Source organism: Stylophora pistillata, chromosome 11 (genome assembly GCF_964205215.1).
Source record: "Stylophora pistillata chromosome 11, jaStyPist1.2, whole genome shotgun sequence".
Lineage (NCBI taxonomy): Eukaryota > Metazoa > Cnidaria > Anthozoa > Scleractinia > Pocilloporidae > Stylophora > Stylophora pistillata.
The window spans coordinates 3,048,355-3,064,492 of NC_142529.1; the positions used below are offsets into that span (position 1 = coordinate 3,048,355).

General features: G+C 39.5%; 1 protein-coding gene across 3 annotated transcripts; it reads right to left on the bottom strand.

Annotated features, from left to right (window-relative positions):
- Window positions 1-347: 347 nt before the first annotated feature.
- On the bottom strand, window positions 348-11,465 carry LOC111323141 (MAP kinase-interacting serine/threonine-protein kinase 1). 3 transcript variants are annotated; one of them, XM_088738437.1, is made up of 18 exons: window positions 11,348-11,464; window positions 11,088-11,118; window positions 10,072-10,115; window positions 9,706-9,856; window positions 9,412-9,495; window positions 7,249-7,346; window positions 6,663-6,742; window positions 6,475-6,516; window positions 6,266-6,297; window positions 5,881-5,985; window positions 5,701-5,756; window positions 5,227-5,316; window positions 4,976-5,079; window positions 4,749-4,839; window positions 3,257-3,307; window positions 2,813-2,926; window positions 2,585-2,625; window positions 348-1,622 (listed from the first exon to the last, which is right to left on the bottom strand). In XM_088738437.1, the coding sequence occupies exons 1-18, from the start codon at window positions 11,423-11,425 to the stop codon at window positions 1,376-1,378; spliced, it is 1,539 nt and encodes a 512-aa protein (XP_088594563.1). In that variant the 5' UTR covers window positions 11,426-11,464; the 3' UTR covers window positions 348-1,375. The 3 variants fall into 3 exon arrangements, with proteins under 3 accessions (XP_088594563.1, XP_088594565.1, XP_088594564.1); XM_088738439.1 differs by lacking the exon at window positions 2,813-2,926 and having other exon boundaries at window positions 11,348-11,465; XM_088738438.1 differs by lacking the exon at window positions 10,072-10,115 and having other exon boundaries at window positions 9,706-9,840; window positions 11,348-11,427.
- Window positions 11,466-16,138: the final 4,673 nt, after the last annotated feature.

The window sequence follows — 16,138 nt, forward strand, 5'->3', positions numbered from 1 at the left end:
TTTGTGGTTATTTTCATTTAGTTTTGAGCCCAAACCCAAGTGAGATCTTGGTACAATTACAAGAGAATCACCATAGTCTTTGTATAGCCACCCTCTCCTGTCTAAAAAATCAGGAAGAGGCCCACCACCCACCCAAGGATTTTAGGAACTTGGAAATGGCATATTTAGTCACAGATGGGAGACGTTAATTTCCCACGCACGGGAGTACTGTGTAGTGGATGTCCTACCTGGGTTGGGAAGGTGGGTACAAAGGGGTTAGGTGTCAACGAGGACGAAAGTTCTGTTCCTTTCTCTTGCCATTCCCGTGGCGAACAAATTAAATTCCAAAGATACAAAGTGATGATAAATGAAACTTGGTATTCTCATCTTATTTATTTATTTCCTTTTGTTTACAGGTAGACTTCCAAAATGTGACAAGTAAAATACTGTAATATAAAAATCTGACTGAATATTTCTATCAAAAAATATTGTACAAATGGCAAAAGAACCATAAAATAAATACAATACCAGAACATGTCCAATAAATTGACAAAATGTACACCAATGTTGCAAAAATTAAGATGAATGAACAAAGACATTCATTGAAATTTCAATTGCAATAAGACAGACGATACAACCTTTAAATGTTGACATTTGGATGTACAGCCATTTGAATGGTACCTCAATCCAGTGGTCAACTTTGGTTGACAAGTAATGGTTACAATTACACTGACATGTACCTACCTGGATAGTCTATAATCACACTTCCCTGAACACATTTTGTTTGCTTCTTCCCCCTCCCCCCCCCCCCTCTAGGCTTGCTGTAAGCTTGCCAAACTTTACTAATTGTGGAAGGGGGGGAAGGGACCAGCAAAGTTTCTAATGCACGGAAAGTGTGGGAGTGTCTAATTCTACAATTCTTATGACTGATGATCTGTACTGAACAATGATGAAAGAGCTACATCTTCATAAGTCACCTGAATTGTCGGTCTGCCACTAACAAAATAACCTTTCACAATAAGGAAACTACAAGAATTTGGCAGAGTAAAAATATGTATAACACCCCAACTGGAGAATAGCCTTTAAGAATAAAGGAGATGAGGATGTTTAAGGATTGATATAAACTTCTAAGCAAAAACTTTTATATCCATAAATGAATTTACCAGGCAGGATAACAACTGATATGTACGACATGGTTTTAACTTGAAAAGCCTTGCCTATTGTAAAATTTTTAAAGATTGTCATATGCAATCTATATTAAGCTTCTCTGTCCTTGAACATCCTTGTTCCCTTTTGGAATGTTTCTATGTTCCAGTTTGCCAATGTACTTTACAAAGAAAGAAGAATGCCACATAATTTCTTAGAGATGACTTGGCAAAGAACAGGGTCTCATCTGTTATGATACACTTTTTTCTACATCTCTGTTCATTGGATTTGGTGAATGTGATTTCAACGATGCAGCTCGTCGCCTGGCCAAAACGGAGTTGGATGGGGGTGAAAGTCCAAATAATCTTGGTTTTATGTTGTTTTGGAACTCGTCATTGTGTGCACCAGGCTCATCAATAGCAGATGCCTCTGAAAAAATCCTGTTCATGGCTACTGCTTCAGCTGCAAACTCCTGTAGACTGAGGGTGTTCATATTCCTGAAAAGAAAAGCCAATATATTAATTAGCTATAACTTCCTAAAAAAGAAACCATCACAAGTTTCAGTTCTGTAGTCTAAAAAACAGACTACCAGTACACTTTCTTGAAAGTTGCTGTTCAGAGGCACAAACCATTGGAAGAACAAGTGTCACACTCTTCCAAATCATTGCACTGCATTAGGTACAGGCATTAAATGTGCAGATGTGTTTTTTTTATTTATTATAAGGTTAATACCGAACTTAATTTAATAGGCCCTTTGCAGTTAGAGATCACGTGCTTAGATACTGCATAGCAACATCATGCTGGAGAGCAAGTACTCCAGTGATCTCAGACAAAATAGAGATCACGGAGGTCTGCATTCAAACAAAGAAACAGCAGATAACAAGTTAAAGGGTATCCCAATTCGAGAAATCTTGTAAGTTTTAATGAACAGCTTCCTTGGAGTGTATCAGCAAAAAACAAATTTTGGTGTGATTTTGCTGATCATACACTCCAGGGAAGCTGTTGATTACTTCTTACTGAATTTCTCGAATTAGGATACCTTTTGACTTGTTATCCACTGTATTCTTTGTTTGAATGCAGACCTCCGTGACCTCTATACTGTCTGAGATCACTGGAGTGCTTGCTCTCCAGTATGGCATTGCTATGTGGTATCTAAGCACATGATCTCTAGCTGCAAAAGGCCTATTGAAAAATCGTACATGAGCAGCTCAATCTATTCAAATCTTATTTTTCTTGGTATGATTTAGTATTTACTCTCCCTCACTGCAGAATTTAATATGCAGTTCTTTGAAATGTCACGCAATGTTCCTGAGAGAAGCATTGCCTTACATTCAGTTAGTGTGATTGGATTATTTTGGGAGGTGAAAGGTCATGTTGCTATCAAAATTAATGGTCTTACATGATGAAATGGTTTGTTAAAATAATGCAAATTAAGGCTTCTCAACTTTCTCCAACTTACCTTGTCAACAGAGTGGGGGTCGGTAAAGGGGTGTTGCTTGCCTGTAAAAAAAAAAATAATAATAATAATAATAATAATAAAAAATAAAAACACAGCGAACCTTTTACACCCTAACATTAGTTTACAAATTCTTAATACTGTTTTCCATGCATTTTCCTAAGATACTGAATAGGAGAATTTGTTTAACAATCAGGAGCTTCTTTAGTCGGGGATCATTTCCTCACACACCTCTTTGATCCAGGTATGTTCAAGTATCATGTCAGTTGTGTATCTTTTTGTTGCATCCCGCACTAGCAGGTGGGAGATGAGATCTTTGGCTTCTGATGAAATGCTCTGCCATTCCTTGAACAGGAAGTGGAAAATAAATTTCACTTACTTACCATTAACTAATCTACCCTCATTACACTGTTTAACTTGCAATGCTTTAAGTGTAAATTGACGAGACTTTTCTACCATTTTCAATCAACTGTGCATTTGGGGGAATAATTGCTGAAAAGAGGGAGTCAAGGAAGTCTTAAAAGACTATCAAAATAGTGTTTTCCTTTGATTTCTCCTCTCTCCACAAAAAAACAGTTTTTTTTCGAAAAAGTACAAAAATATCACAGTAAGAAACAAAAAATGACTTCTGCTTGAATTCAGTATTTCCTCCCCAAACTTTGGCAGTTGTCTTACCTTAGATGGAAAGTCATACTCTCCTTCCTGTATCCTCTTCATTAGCATTTCCTGATTCATTATGAAAATACAACTCATAAATGATTTTAGTATATACTAAAACAGTGGATAGTGTTGAAGGCGCGCTCTGATTGGCTAGTCAAACTCCGAATATCCTTTGCCATTTACTTCCAAGCAACTCGGGAAGAAATGGCATCCCGGTTTGCATCCGTGACAAGCGAAGAAATCACTCAAATTAATTTTTGGTGGTGTATATTATCTCACTGTTTTAGTATAATACTAAAACAACTATTCACCTCAGTGTCGGTAGTTAGCGGTGGATATTTACCTCGCCGTTTCGCGGCTCGGTAAATATCCACCACTAACCACCTCCAATTCAGTGAATAGTTGTTAAATATCCTAGGTCTATATTTTAGTGCTATTACTACAAGAGGTTAAAATAATATCATCCATGGCCCCTTAATTCCCAGAAGTGATGAACATGTAATTCCTTCCTATAATATATCTTGCAAACAGGTAATTAGAATACTCGAGCTTGTCAGGTAGAAGTTATTATCTTGATCTAACACCAAATTCTTTGATTAAATTCTAGTATTCCTTTGGATATGCTTTACTTTAAATCAGTTGCCATCATGATGCATGACATATCCAATAATTTGTCACCTTCTAACATATCTAACTTATTCACTTATCAAGCTAATATTCATCCCCATAAGACAAGATCATCTTCAAGAGGCAACTATTTTGTTGAAAGTTCAAGATTAGATATACAAAAAAGGGCATTTTCAAGAAATGGTGTTAGAATCTGGAATAGCTTGTCTTGTGAAGTGCACCAGCTATCAAAATACAACTTTAAGAGTAAAATTCACGATTTCCAACTCCAGAGACTCGAAAAATATCATGATTATATTGAATTGTCTACTTTAATAGCACAACTATAAGACCCCAGCTTGTTCTGTTTTCTTGCCATATCTTAAATGCATTAAATGTAGTTGTAATTTGTTTAGAATTTTGAATCTCTTGCTCTGTAAATCTTTTTATTTTATATTTTATAATATACGTATTAAACACTGCCCGCCTCGACTAGCCTTTGCTAACTGCGGGCAGTGCATATTAATTTTTTGTAATATTGTAATATATCATTGTAATTTATCATTAAAAAACTCATTAAAAAACTCAATTTACAAGAAAATGTGTAACAGCTAAAAGAAAGAGTTAACAATTAGATCGTGGGAGTTAACAGGTTATGGTAAATACCAAATCTTGGATGGATTGACTCTACCATATTTTTTTGTCTATTTCCTTGGAAATGGTTTAAAGAAAATTATTGTTTTTTCCTGCTTGTTTATGATTACCATTATAGCAACAGAGCAACCTCTTAGTTACGTTCTTCCTGCCTCACTAAGTACCTATGGTGTAATAAGTTCTAAATCAGAGAAATAAGGGGAACCTCTGTCTTGGGAAGTCTGTATAATGCATGTGAAATCCTAACCTGACATGATTTGCAGTTTTCACCTTTTTCCCATCCACAGTCTGTACCACATTTGCCATAAAAGGGAGGGTGCCCAGACAACATAATGTATCTGGAAAAGAAAAACAATACAAAAACAAAACATTTACTTTTAATTAATCACTGAAAGTAGTGCTCAGAATACAAATAAAAGTTACTTTTGGGGACAATATTATATGTGGAAATAGAATCAGAAAGAGTTTGCATACAGAATTACTCCAAGGCTCCACAAATCACATCTTTTGTCATATGTTGTAGCATGAGTTTTGAAAGCATCCACTACTTCAGGTGCCATATATTCAGCTGAGCCAACCTAGGAAAAAAAACATGTCATCAAGAACTGATCTAAAATTCAATAATACTTTGTTCAATCCCTTTGCTGGAAAATAGGAGCTTAGTAGAAATCAAATCTCCTAAACTGAGCTAAAAATTATTGTTTACATAAAGAATTGATATTTACTGGCGTCTGAAGTTCTGGTGTTGTCACTGCAGCACTGAGTCCATCAAGTCCACTTGCAAGGTCAAAGTCACAAATCTTGACAGGGGATATCTGATTAAAAGCAAAAGTGACAAAATCAAGGGTTAACTCTCACCTCTAGAATCAAAACAATAATTCCTCCTTCCATCTATTAAACATATCCTTGAAAATCAGTTTGGAGAATTTGGTGTTTTATCAGCTGGTGTGGACAAAATAGCCTCATCACTGATTTGCAAATAATGCATAGACATTGTGAGGAGTTTTTTTTTTTCAATCACTGAAGTTGGTAATAAAAATACCCAGCATGAACATAACATCACCAGCTAGGATGCAGCAGGTCTACATTGCAGCAATGTAGGTTGCCAAATGTTAGACTTCTCAGATTGTACTGCTTGTTAGCAAGTCCTTCAAATGTGAAACTACATAGACTGATAACATATCAATTCCATCACCTACCTGATTTTCATAAGCACACAGTATATTTTCTGGCTTCAAATCTCGGTGAGCTATGCCTAGGAAAAGTAATTTTTACTAAAAAACAGAATCAACCAAACTTTGGTGGGAAGACATACTTTTTACAAGATTAGTCAAGCAAAATATTAAAAAAAAAATTCTCATAAATAACTTGAACTGTACCTTTTTTGTGGAGAAAATCCAGGGCTGATACAATATCTTTTACAACAAGGCTGGCCTCTTTCTCAGTAAAAGCTTTCTTCTTTTCAATATGTTTCAGAAGTGGTCCTATGATTGCCGACAGGATAAAAGTAGGCATAAAATACAAAATTAAATTTCTATGAACTAACCCCTAAACTCCCCAAGATCTGATTGTTAATTCTCCCCTCTAGCTGTCACACATTTCCTTGTAAATTTATAATTATGAGAACTTAGTATCAGATCAACACAACCTTTATCTGATAAGTTAAAGTATTCTCATCACTTGTTTGCTGTCTATAATGCATGGATACTCTACAGAGAAGCTCTGTGTTATTCATTTCTGGAACACTTTAAAAGTTGTTATTACCTCCTCTCATCTTTTCAAATATCATATAAAACCTGAAGAGATAAAATAAAAAAACTCAGTAAAGCAGACTCTATTGCATACAGAAGGATGATTGTTCAATTTTTAGATCGTGAGTGAACTTCCCAGCTACTATTTCCCACAAAAACTAGGATTAAATCATTGAGTGATTTACTTTGTGAATTTGTTATCTCTTTTGAAACATCACTTACTTGTGACTGTCTTCAAAATATTCAAAGCAGTCTACTATATTCCTGCAAAAGAAAACTGACATTTCATATTTCTGAAAGATAAGAATATTACAAGAGATGCTTATCAAATGCAGAGCGACCCTCTGACAAAGACTGCAGAAAGAAATTTGGGGAGAAAACAAAAGGTTAAGTTATGATTTATTATTTACTTTTGTCCACGGCACTGGTAGAGCAACTCTATTTCATTAAGCACACGCTTTCTGTCAACTTTTGGAGACTTCTCAATAATCTGTTGATATACAATGAAAAAAATGCATCTTTCAAAATCTACCACCCCAACACTTGAATTTTCCTTGCAAAATATTCTTCACCTAACATCCTCGCAGGTAGTGAGGAGAACACTCCCAAGATCTCATTAATAATTCTCCTTACTGTCTGCAATACAATTCTTATGATGTTAGTTTGGAGAATTTGGTATTGGATCAACTCATTGATATTTTTCTTCATTCTCATCATCCTTCTGCTTGATATTGTATTGATATTGTAAGGAGAAATTCTGCCTTGTTCACTCGTGGAAGTTAAAGGATCAAGGGATATTGATACTCAAAGCCTCAGAACAATAGCCTATGTGTAGCCGTACCCACCCTCCAAGAAAACGGGGAGGGAACTCCCCATTTTTCTTGGGGGTGGGTACAGCTACATGTAGGCTACAGAACAAGAAATCAAATTTTTACATTGTCTAAGTGAGGGGGAAGTTATTTTCAGATCTTGATCCATATAAGGAGGTCCTCTAACCTTGACAGCATACTCCTGATTTGTAGTGAGCTTGACGCAACTCTTCACTGTTGTATGGGCACCTTGGCCTAAAACATCATCCAGTACCTTGTATACATCTAGTAAAGTAGAAAAAAACAAACATGTGAAGTGTTCACTACCAAACAAACCTGGTACATTAAGTTACCTTTACAAGCAAGTACGCTCATTTTGTAGCTCATCCCAGTTTTTACATCATGAAGCAAATGGCAGTATGTTTACTCCACCCAAGATGGAATGTCATTCCATTGCTAAATTACTAGTAACCCTTTGACACCTAGGAGTACTTAACATCGAATTTATACAAACAACAGCACCTCTAGCTAAAACATTAAGGTCACAAGAATTAAAGAAATGATCCCCAACTTAAGTTATTGATTGTTTAGCAAAATCTCCTTGTCAGCAACTTAGGAAATGTACAGAGAACAGTATGGAGAATATGGATTCTGATGTTAGGTTGTAAAGGGTTTGCAGATCGCAAACGCCTTACTCTTTTTCCTTTGTTTATTGTTCTTTTTCAAACAGCATTAATTGTAGTAAAAATTGTGTGTGCACTTTCTGTTTCATTTTGTAATGTTACATAACCACCTCCCGGTTAGCTCAATGGATAGAGCACTGGACTGTTGTGCGGAAGGTCGAGGGTTCAAGCCCCGGCCGGACTAACACTCAAAGTCTTAAAATAATTGATGAGAAGAATTTTCTACCTTTCTATAACATCAATAAATGGTTGGATATTCTAGTCTTCTCGGATAGAGACGAATAAATGGAGGTCCCGTCTCCTGCAGGGTTAGGGGACATTGGAGACATTAATTTCCCACACACGAGATTACTGTGTGATGGATGTCCTCCCCTGGGGTGGGATGGGTGGGTACAAAGGAGTTAGGTGTCAATTGGGACGAAAGTTCTGTTCCTTTCTCCTGCCATTTCCATGGCGAATGAATTAAACAAAACAAACAAACAAACATAGCATGTATTTAAACCATACTTTTCATTGTAGTTTGTTCAGTTTTATCTGTAAGTTCCACTGTATTTGTTGTATCGCTTCATGCAGTTGTTTTGCCATTATGTAAGTTTTGTATTTTGTAGTTTCCATTGTTGTTTTTGTTGTAGTTTTCCTACGTGTATTTAGCTTAGTTTATATTGTAATAAGTTTTCCTTTGCTATTTTCTTTGCAGTTTTAACCATGTCGTTTCACTTTTTTTTGTTTTGTTTCCTTGATCTATGCCGGCCGCTGTCATCAGTTATTGATATTAAATGTTCCAAAACTTGTGTAAAAAATTGTCTTGGAATTGTCCTTATTGAAGAATCAGTCACCCATGGCAGTTACAGGGTTAACACTGACATTTCCCCAGGATTCCCTTTTAGCAGAACTTCTTCCCCTGGATGGGATGCTAATTCCCAACAAGTTACCACCTCTTGCTTTTCATTAGGCTTATCTGACAGTTTGCTGGTACCCAATTCTTATTACACGACTCGGGTAGTCAGAGGGCCAATAACTAAAATCAACCAATCAAAATGCTCTATTGCCGGTCCAATATTCTCTAAATATTGGACCGGGCACTGTCCTGAATGGTCCCGAATGATACCGCACTTGTGTCCCTTTGAACTTCAGTTGTATAATAAATCTCTTATTAACCAAACTTGCCCGGGACCGTACTGGAAGAACATCGGCCCTCAGTCTTTTTTGTATAGACCTCGCTGCGCTTGGTCCTTTCTGTCAAGACCTCGGGCCAATATTCTCCCAGTATGGCCCTCGCGCTTGGTTAATAAGATATATGTATTCTTGGGTGGAGAGAGCTGCTGTGGGAGTAACGTGTCTATGAACTAAGGGTTCTGAAGCCCAGATCTCTTGAACAGTCATGAGGTCACTGCAGGGCTGTGGTCTAGCAGCACCCAGTAGCCCCTGGAGCCTTACTTTTGCTCTTGGGCAACTCAGAAATTGTAGGTTTTTTTCATTAAAAGCATATGCTGAGCACCCTGGATTTCACAGTTTCAGAACACTGGGCTCCCTTCAATTTTTCTTAGAGCACAGCCTTGCAGTCACTGCATCTTCCTCTCACACAAGTACAATTACTGAGTATTACCGCTAATGTCAACATCAAATAATAATACACTATCCTTTTTCCAACATAATTAAATTCTTACCATAAAAACTTTCACAGACACTGTCACTGGCTCTTTTCTTTTTTCGTTTCTTTTTCTTTACTTGAGCTTGAGGCTGAAATATATCTGATGAATTGAAAAGTTATGAATAGAGTCAATTTTTCTATCATAATAAGAACAACAAAATTATAGTTCATTTATGATATTAGTTTGGAGTACTTGGTAATGGATCACCTCATAATTTCCTAATTGATATTCTTATTTCTTCTCATCACTTGTCTGCTTGATATTATATTGATATCGTTGGGAGAAATTCTGTCTTGGTCACTCACTTACCTTCTTGAGGAGGTTCAATGTCTCCATTATAGTCTAAAAGATGGTCCTTTTTAGTATTGTCACCTTCACTTCCTGTTTTTCCAGTCTGCAACTTATCTCTGACAGAATTTTCAGAATCACTTGCTTTCTTGTTCACTACAGGAATGTGCAACTGTAATGCAAACAACACCATGATTCTAAAACATACAGACACTGTTTGAAAGATCTCAAATTTATTTCTTAGAAACTGATATGTGTCAGATTTTTAAATTGATGCAGTCCGGCCAAAGTCCCCCGAAAAGTGTTGTGATGCGCATTTGATCATATCCACATGTTAATTTGCACAATATAAATATTAAAATTATTCTTATTATTATTATTACTTACATTCAAAGAATCATGAAAGAGTCTTACGTCTTGCACTGTATTTTCTGATTAAAAAAATAAGAAACACTCAATATCCTGTAATTTACTATATTCTCCTTCAAAGCTCTTGTTGAATCTGTCCTATAAGAGGATCCAGAGTGCATTTGAGGAAAGTATAAACAAAGAGAAAAAAAGACAAGATTAACCCTTAACACCCTAACATCAGTTTGCATATTCTCTATACTGATGTCTATACATTTCTTAAGGGGCTAACAAGGAGAATTTGTTTAACAATCATGAGCGTCTTACGGTGGTGATCATTTCTTTTATTCTCATGACCTTAATGTTTACTCCAGGGGTGATATGGTAGGGAAAAATTAGATGCCAGTCGATCTTAAGGGCTAAATGGTTCACTAACACCATGCCCTGATTGATACATCAATGTGTAATAAATATTAAGATAATCATAATGGATAATGTTAATATATATGAGTCTGTCATAGTGGAGAAGGTATCTGAAAAGACTGGAACACGACTCATTTCTAAAAAAAAAGAATGGAATGTCGGTGAGGAATCAAAGCAAGGGTTGACAATGTTTGCTGCATCCAAAATACAAACACAATGTAAGAGATTAATTTTGACAAGATGTACCTCAATAGATTTGGGATCTTAAGGAAAGAAAGAAAAATTTCCTAAATTCTATTTCAATCAAATCTCTGATAAGGCTAGAAATTGACTGTAACCAAAGGTGTTTAACAATTTGACATGAAATTTATTTTGCACCACATAAACCACATTAATTAAAATCTCGAAGTAGTTCCTTGTTGATATATAGACAATTAATCGCCATAAGGGCTGATGTAGTTATGAAATGGCAAGAAAAATTATCATGACTTCTGGTTTACTTCAATTTTCTGCTTGCCCAGCAGAAAATTACTGAACATGCCGACGTAAACAAAATAATGTTTATAGTCCATTGCACAAACTTCCTAACTATTTCTAATCACTTCCCTTTCTTTTTCGAAAACTTGGTTTACCTTTTCCCTTGCTATCTTCGTCGTTTGCGAGCTGAAGTATACAGAAAAGATGAAATCTACTATTAAAAGTAAATATTGCAAAGCGAAGCAAACTGTCAGCTGAATTTTTGTAAAACTGCAGACCGGCCGGTAATAAGTTTACATTTGTTAAAATATGACTGAATTAAAAGCTATAAATCAAGCTTCACTTAAAAGAGATTTTGAACGCAAATCGAGTGACAGCTTTTGATAATAAGTAATGTTAGGCCATGAAAACAAACCTTGAAGTTCTTGCTGAAAACGATAAGTTCTTCCACATCCGCCATCGTCCCGGGCAAGTAATTCATGGCAGTCTCCATATAGACTCCCTGTTACCCAGTCTCCATATACACTCCCTGTTACCCATTCTCCCTGTGTACCCTGTGTACCCTGTGTACCCTGTGTACCCTGTGTACCCTGTGTACCCTGTGTACCCTGTGTACCCGTGTGTACCCTGTGTACCCTGTGTACCCGGTGTACCCGTGTGTACCCTGTGTACCCTGTGTACCCTGTGTACCCTGTGTACCCGTGTGTACCCTGTGTACCCTGTGTACCCTGTGTACCCGTGTGTACCCTGTGTACCCTGTGTACCCTGTGTACCCGTGTGTACCCTGTGTACCCTGTGTACCCTGTGTACCCTGTGTACCCGTGTGTACCCTGTGTACCCTGTGTACCCTGTGTACCCGTGTGTACCCTGTGTACCCGTGTGTACCCTGTGTACCCGTGTGTACCCTGTGTACCCTGTGTACCCTGTGTACCTTGTGTACCCTGTGTACCCTGTGTACCCGTGTGTACCCTGTGTACCCTGTGTACCCTGTGTACCCTGTGTACCCGTGTGTACCCTGTGTACCCGTGTGTGCCCGTGTGTACCCTGTGTCCCTGTGTACCCGTGTGTACCCTGTGTACCCTGTGTACCCTGTGTACCCGTGTGTACCCTGTGTACCCTGTGTACCCGTGTGTACTCTGTGTACCCTGTGTACCCTGTGTACCCTGTGTACCCTGTGTACCCGTGTGTACCCTGTGTACCCTGTTACCCTGTGTACCCTGTGTACCCTGTGTACCCTGTGTACCCATGTGTACCCTGTGTACCCTGTGTACCCATGTGTACCCATGTGTACCCTGTGTACCCTGTGTACCCTGTGTACCCTGTGTACCCTGTATACCCATGTGTACCCTGTGTACCCTGTGTACCCTGTGTACCCTGTGTACCCTGTGTACCCTGTGTACCCGTGTGTACCCTGTGTACCCTGTGTACCCTGTGTACCCTGTGTACCCTGTGTACCCTGTGTACCCATGTGTACCCTGTGTACCCTGTGTACCCATGTGTACCCTGTGTACCCTGTGTACCCATGTGTACCATGTGTACCCTGTGTACCCTGTGTACCCTGTGTACCCTGTGTACCCATGTGTACCCTGTGTACCCATGTGTACCCTGTGTACCCTGTGTACCCTGTGTACCCTGTGTACCCTGTGTACCCATGCAACTGTAATTAATTTGTAACAAATAAAAAAAACGTAAATCATAAGTATCGTTAAATTATTCTCTTAATTTCTTCCTTTGTACCCCTATATGAGCGTAATTAATTGAAGTGGAATGGTTGGGGAACCATTCGTCCAATTTCTGTTGGCTTTTTTGACGTAAGCGTGCACAACGTTCAATTTGAACTGACCGACCAATCATTCCGGGGGGACTCCCATATAAAAAGGACTGGGATGCTCGTTGTCTCGCTTAGGGCTGTAAATTTCAAGATAATGGTCTCACTTTGGGTGTTCTGAGAAAAAATTGAGTTAAATTTAGCTGTAAGGGTATCTTTTATGTTTGCACGCGATGAAAAATATATTTAAAAATCACAGGAACCAATTGCCCCAGGCTTTATTTACTCGATTCATATCATTAAAGATTGAAATGGTCTCATTTAGGGGTCCAAAACGGTTGGGCCACGCATACATTTCCCTCCTTTAGGATTTTATTTCAAAATTCCAGACGAGCATCCCAGTCCATTTTATATGGGATTTCCCCCCGGGCTAATAAAATCATAATAAGTTATTCATAATTCATTTGTACAAAACGTACAAAACGGGATTTTGTTCGGCTAGAGAGCTTCCATTCATTCCAACTGATGTTTGCCAGGTTTCCTGTATATATGGTATACAGGCTACACTTGGCTATACATGAATATACTTGGGTATACATGAATATACAGGGTGTAGAGGGTACACAAGGTAGACAGGGTATACGAGGTATACAAGGATATACATGATATACATGGGTACAAAGTGTACACACGGGTAAACAGGGTACACAGGGTACACAGGGTACACAGGGTACACAGGGTACACAGGGTACACCGGGTACACAGGGTACACAGGGTACACCGGGTACACACGGGTACACAGGGTACACAGGGTACACAGGGTACACACGGGTACACAGGGTACACAGGCTACACAGGGTACACAGGGTACACACGGGTACACAGGGTACACACGGGTACACAGGGTACACAGGGTACACAAGGTACACACGGGTACACAGGGTACACAGGGTACACAGGGTACACAGAGTACACACGGGTACACAGGGTACACAGGGTACACAGGGTACACACGGGTACACACTGGTACACAGGGTACACAGGGTACACAGGGTACACACAGGTACACAGGGTACACAGGGTACACAGGGTACACACGGGTACACAGGGCACACAGGGTACACAGGGTACACAGGGTACACACGGGTACACAGGGTACACAGGGTACACAAGGTACACAGGGTACACAGGGTACACAGGGTACACACGGGTACACAGGGTACACACGGGTACACACGGGTACACAGGGTACACAGGGTACACACGGGTACACAGGGTACACAGAGTACACACGGGTACACAGGGTACACAGGGTACACACGGGTACACACTGGTACACAGGGTACACAGGATACACAGGGTACACAGGGTACACACGGGTACACAGGGTACACAGGGTACACACGGGTACACAGGGTACACAGGGTACACAGGGTACACACGGGTACACAGGGTACACAGGGTACACAGGGTACACAGGGTACACACGGGTACACAGGGTACACAGGGTACACAAGGTACACAGGGTACACAGGGTACACACGGGTACACAGGGTACACACGGGTACACACGGGTACACAGGGTACACACGAGTACACGGGGTACACAGGGTACACAGGGTACACACGGGTACACAGGGTACACAGGGTACACACGGGTACACAGGGTACACAGGGTACACAGGGTACACAGGGTACACAGGGTACACACGGGTACACAGGGTACACAGGGTACACACGGGTACACAGGGTACACAGGGTACATAGGGTACACACGGGTACACAGGGTACACAGGGTACACAGGGTACACAGGGTACACAGGGTACACAGGGTACACAGGGTACACAAGGAGAATGGGTAACAGGGAGTCTATATGGAGACTGCCATGAATTACTTGCCTCGTCCCGCGTAGTTTTGAACGAGCAAGGTAGCCGCTCGTTTCTCCGAAGATGTCCGGAACTATCGCGAAAATCTTCCAATTTCCGAGTACGTCCGAGACATGCATAATCGGTAATCAAGTTCGGTCAATTCTCGTCACAGTATATTATTCGAAATTTTAGATGATCTTATTTATATAAATGATAGAAATTACACCTAATGAGCGTCAGGCAACAAAGGGTAACCATGAAAAAAAAAAAAAATTCAATAAAATCAAGGCATGCAAAGAGTTTAATGCAACCAAGTAACTCTATGTTTTCTGGTATGTACCTCATGGCTGAATAATAATAATAATAATAATAATAATAATAGTGATAATAATAATAATAACTCACCCGACAAGCCGAAGTCCATGTATGAGTCAGAGAATGTTAAAGCTTATTGGGATGTCCCCATATATGCTGATCAACAAGAGGTCAGATGCAATAGGGTAGATGCACGCATTGTACATCATATGTGCAAGAGAGTTGTGACGCAGGAAATGAGCTGCCCGTGGGTTAACAATCGGACAAGAAAGGATGAAGAGAAGACACTGAAGTACAGACCCCTTCGCAGGGAACTAAGGCAGCAGTTCCCAGGCTACGAGGTGAAACAATATAACATCATTATGGACGCCCTCGGGGGCTGGTTACAGGAGCTGGATGTCATGATGCACGAGCTGGTGGGAGGCAGAAGCACAGACGTACTGCGAAAGATGCAGAGGGCAGTGCTCTCGGGCACGTTGAATATTGCCCGGACTTTCAAGGTGGCAGTTTGAATTCCTGTTAGAAGGAGGACCGTAGACACAACGGAAAAGCTTTTTAGGATTAGTTAATGTACATTTATTTCTTTTACTCCATGGCTCACAGGTTACGGTTTTCGCCCTGTGCTGCCTGATTAGAATGTAGCATTCAGTTGATTTCTCTGCGACATAATAATAATAATAATAATAATAATAATAACTTCTATTTATATAGCGCTCATATCCTGAGCTCATGGCGCTTTATAACACTGTACCGGGGTCTTTACCGGACTACTAAGCAGTTTACAATCGATTAAAGGTAAATGTAACGATGCCCCCTCCCCCCCCAATTCCCAGTAAACAGGCCAGACCACATCACAGTAATCTCGTGAGTGGGTTCTTTAACGTCCCCAGCCTAACCAAATTAACTAATACCCATATAGATGACATAAAGTAACGCATCTGAGACGCGTCTGAACACACGTATCTGTGAGGCATCTATTCACGCATGCCACAGATCTTTAACGCATGCCACAGATCTGTAACGTATGCCACGTGTTTATCAGACCCCTGGGACCTCGGGAATTCATGCGGCGCGTTATCTGACGCATCCGTAATTTACATGTGAAGCATCTGTACTAGATGTTGCTTATCTGAGCACACGTATCTGTGAGACATCTATTCACGCATGCCACAGATCTTTATGAGAGGTGATTACCGCCAAAATTAAGTTTGGAATTTTATTATGCTGTTTGCGGATGCTGTTCGTCAAAACCTC

Coding starts and splice junctions, on each gene's coding strand:
- LOC111323141 (XM_088738437.1), bottom strand. CDS start 11,425: ATGGAGACTGCCATGAATTACTTGCCCGGGACGATGGCGGATGTGGAA. Junction 5,986..6,265: donor ATTTGAAAAGATGAGAGGAG/GTAATAACAACT, acceptor CGGCAATCATAG/GACCACTTCTGAAACATATT. Junction 2,626..2,812: donor AACATACCTGGATCAAAGAG/GTGTGTGAGGAA, acceptor TTTTTTTTACAG/GCAAGCAACACCCCTTTACC.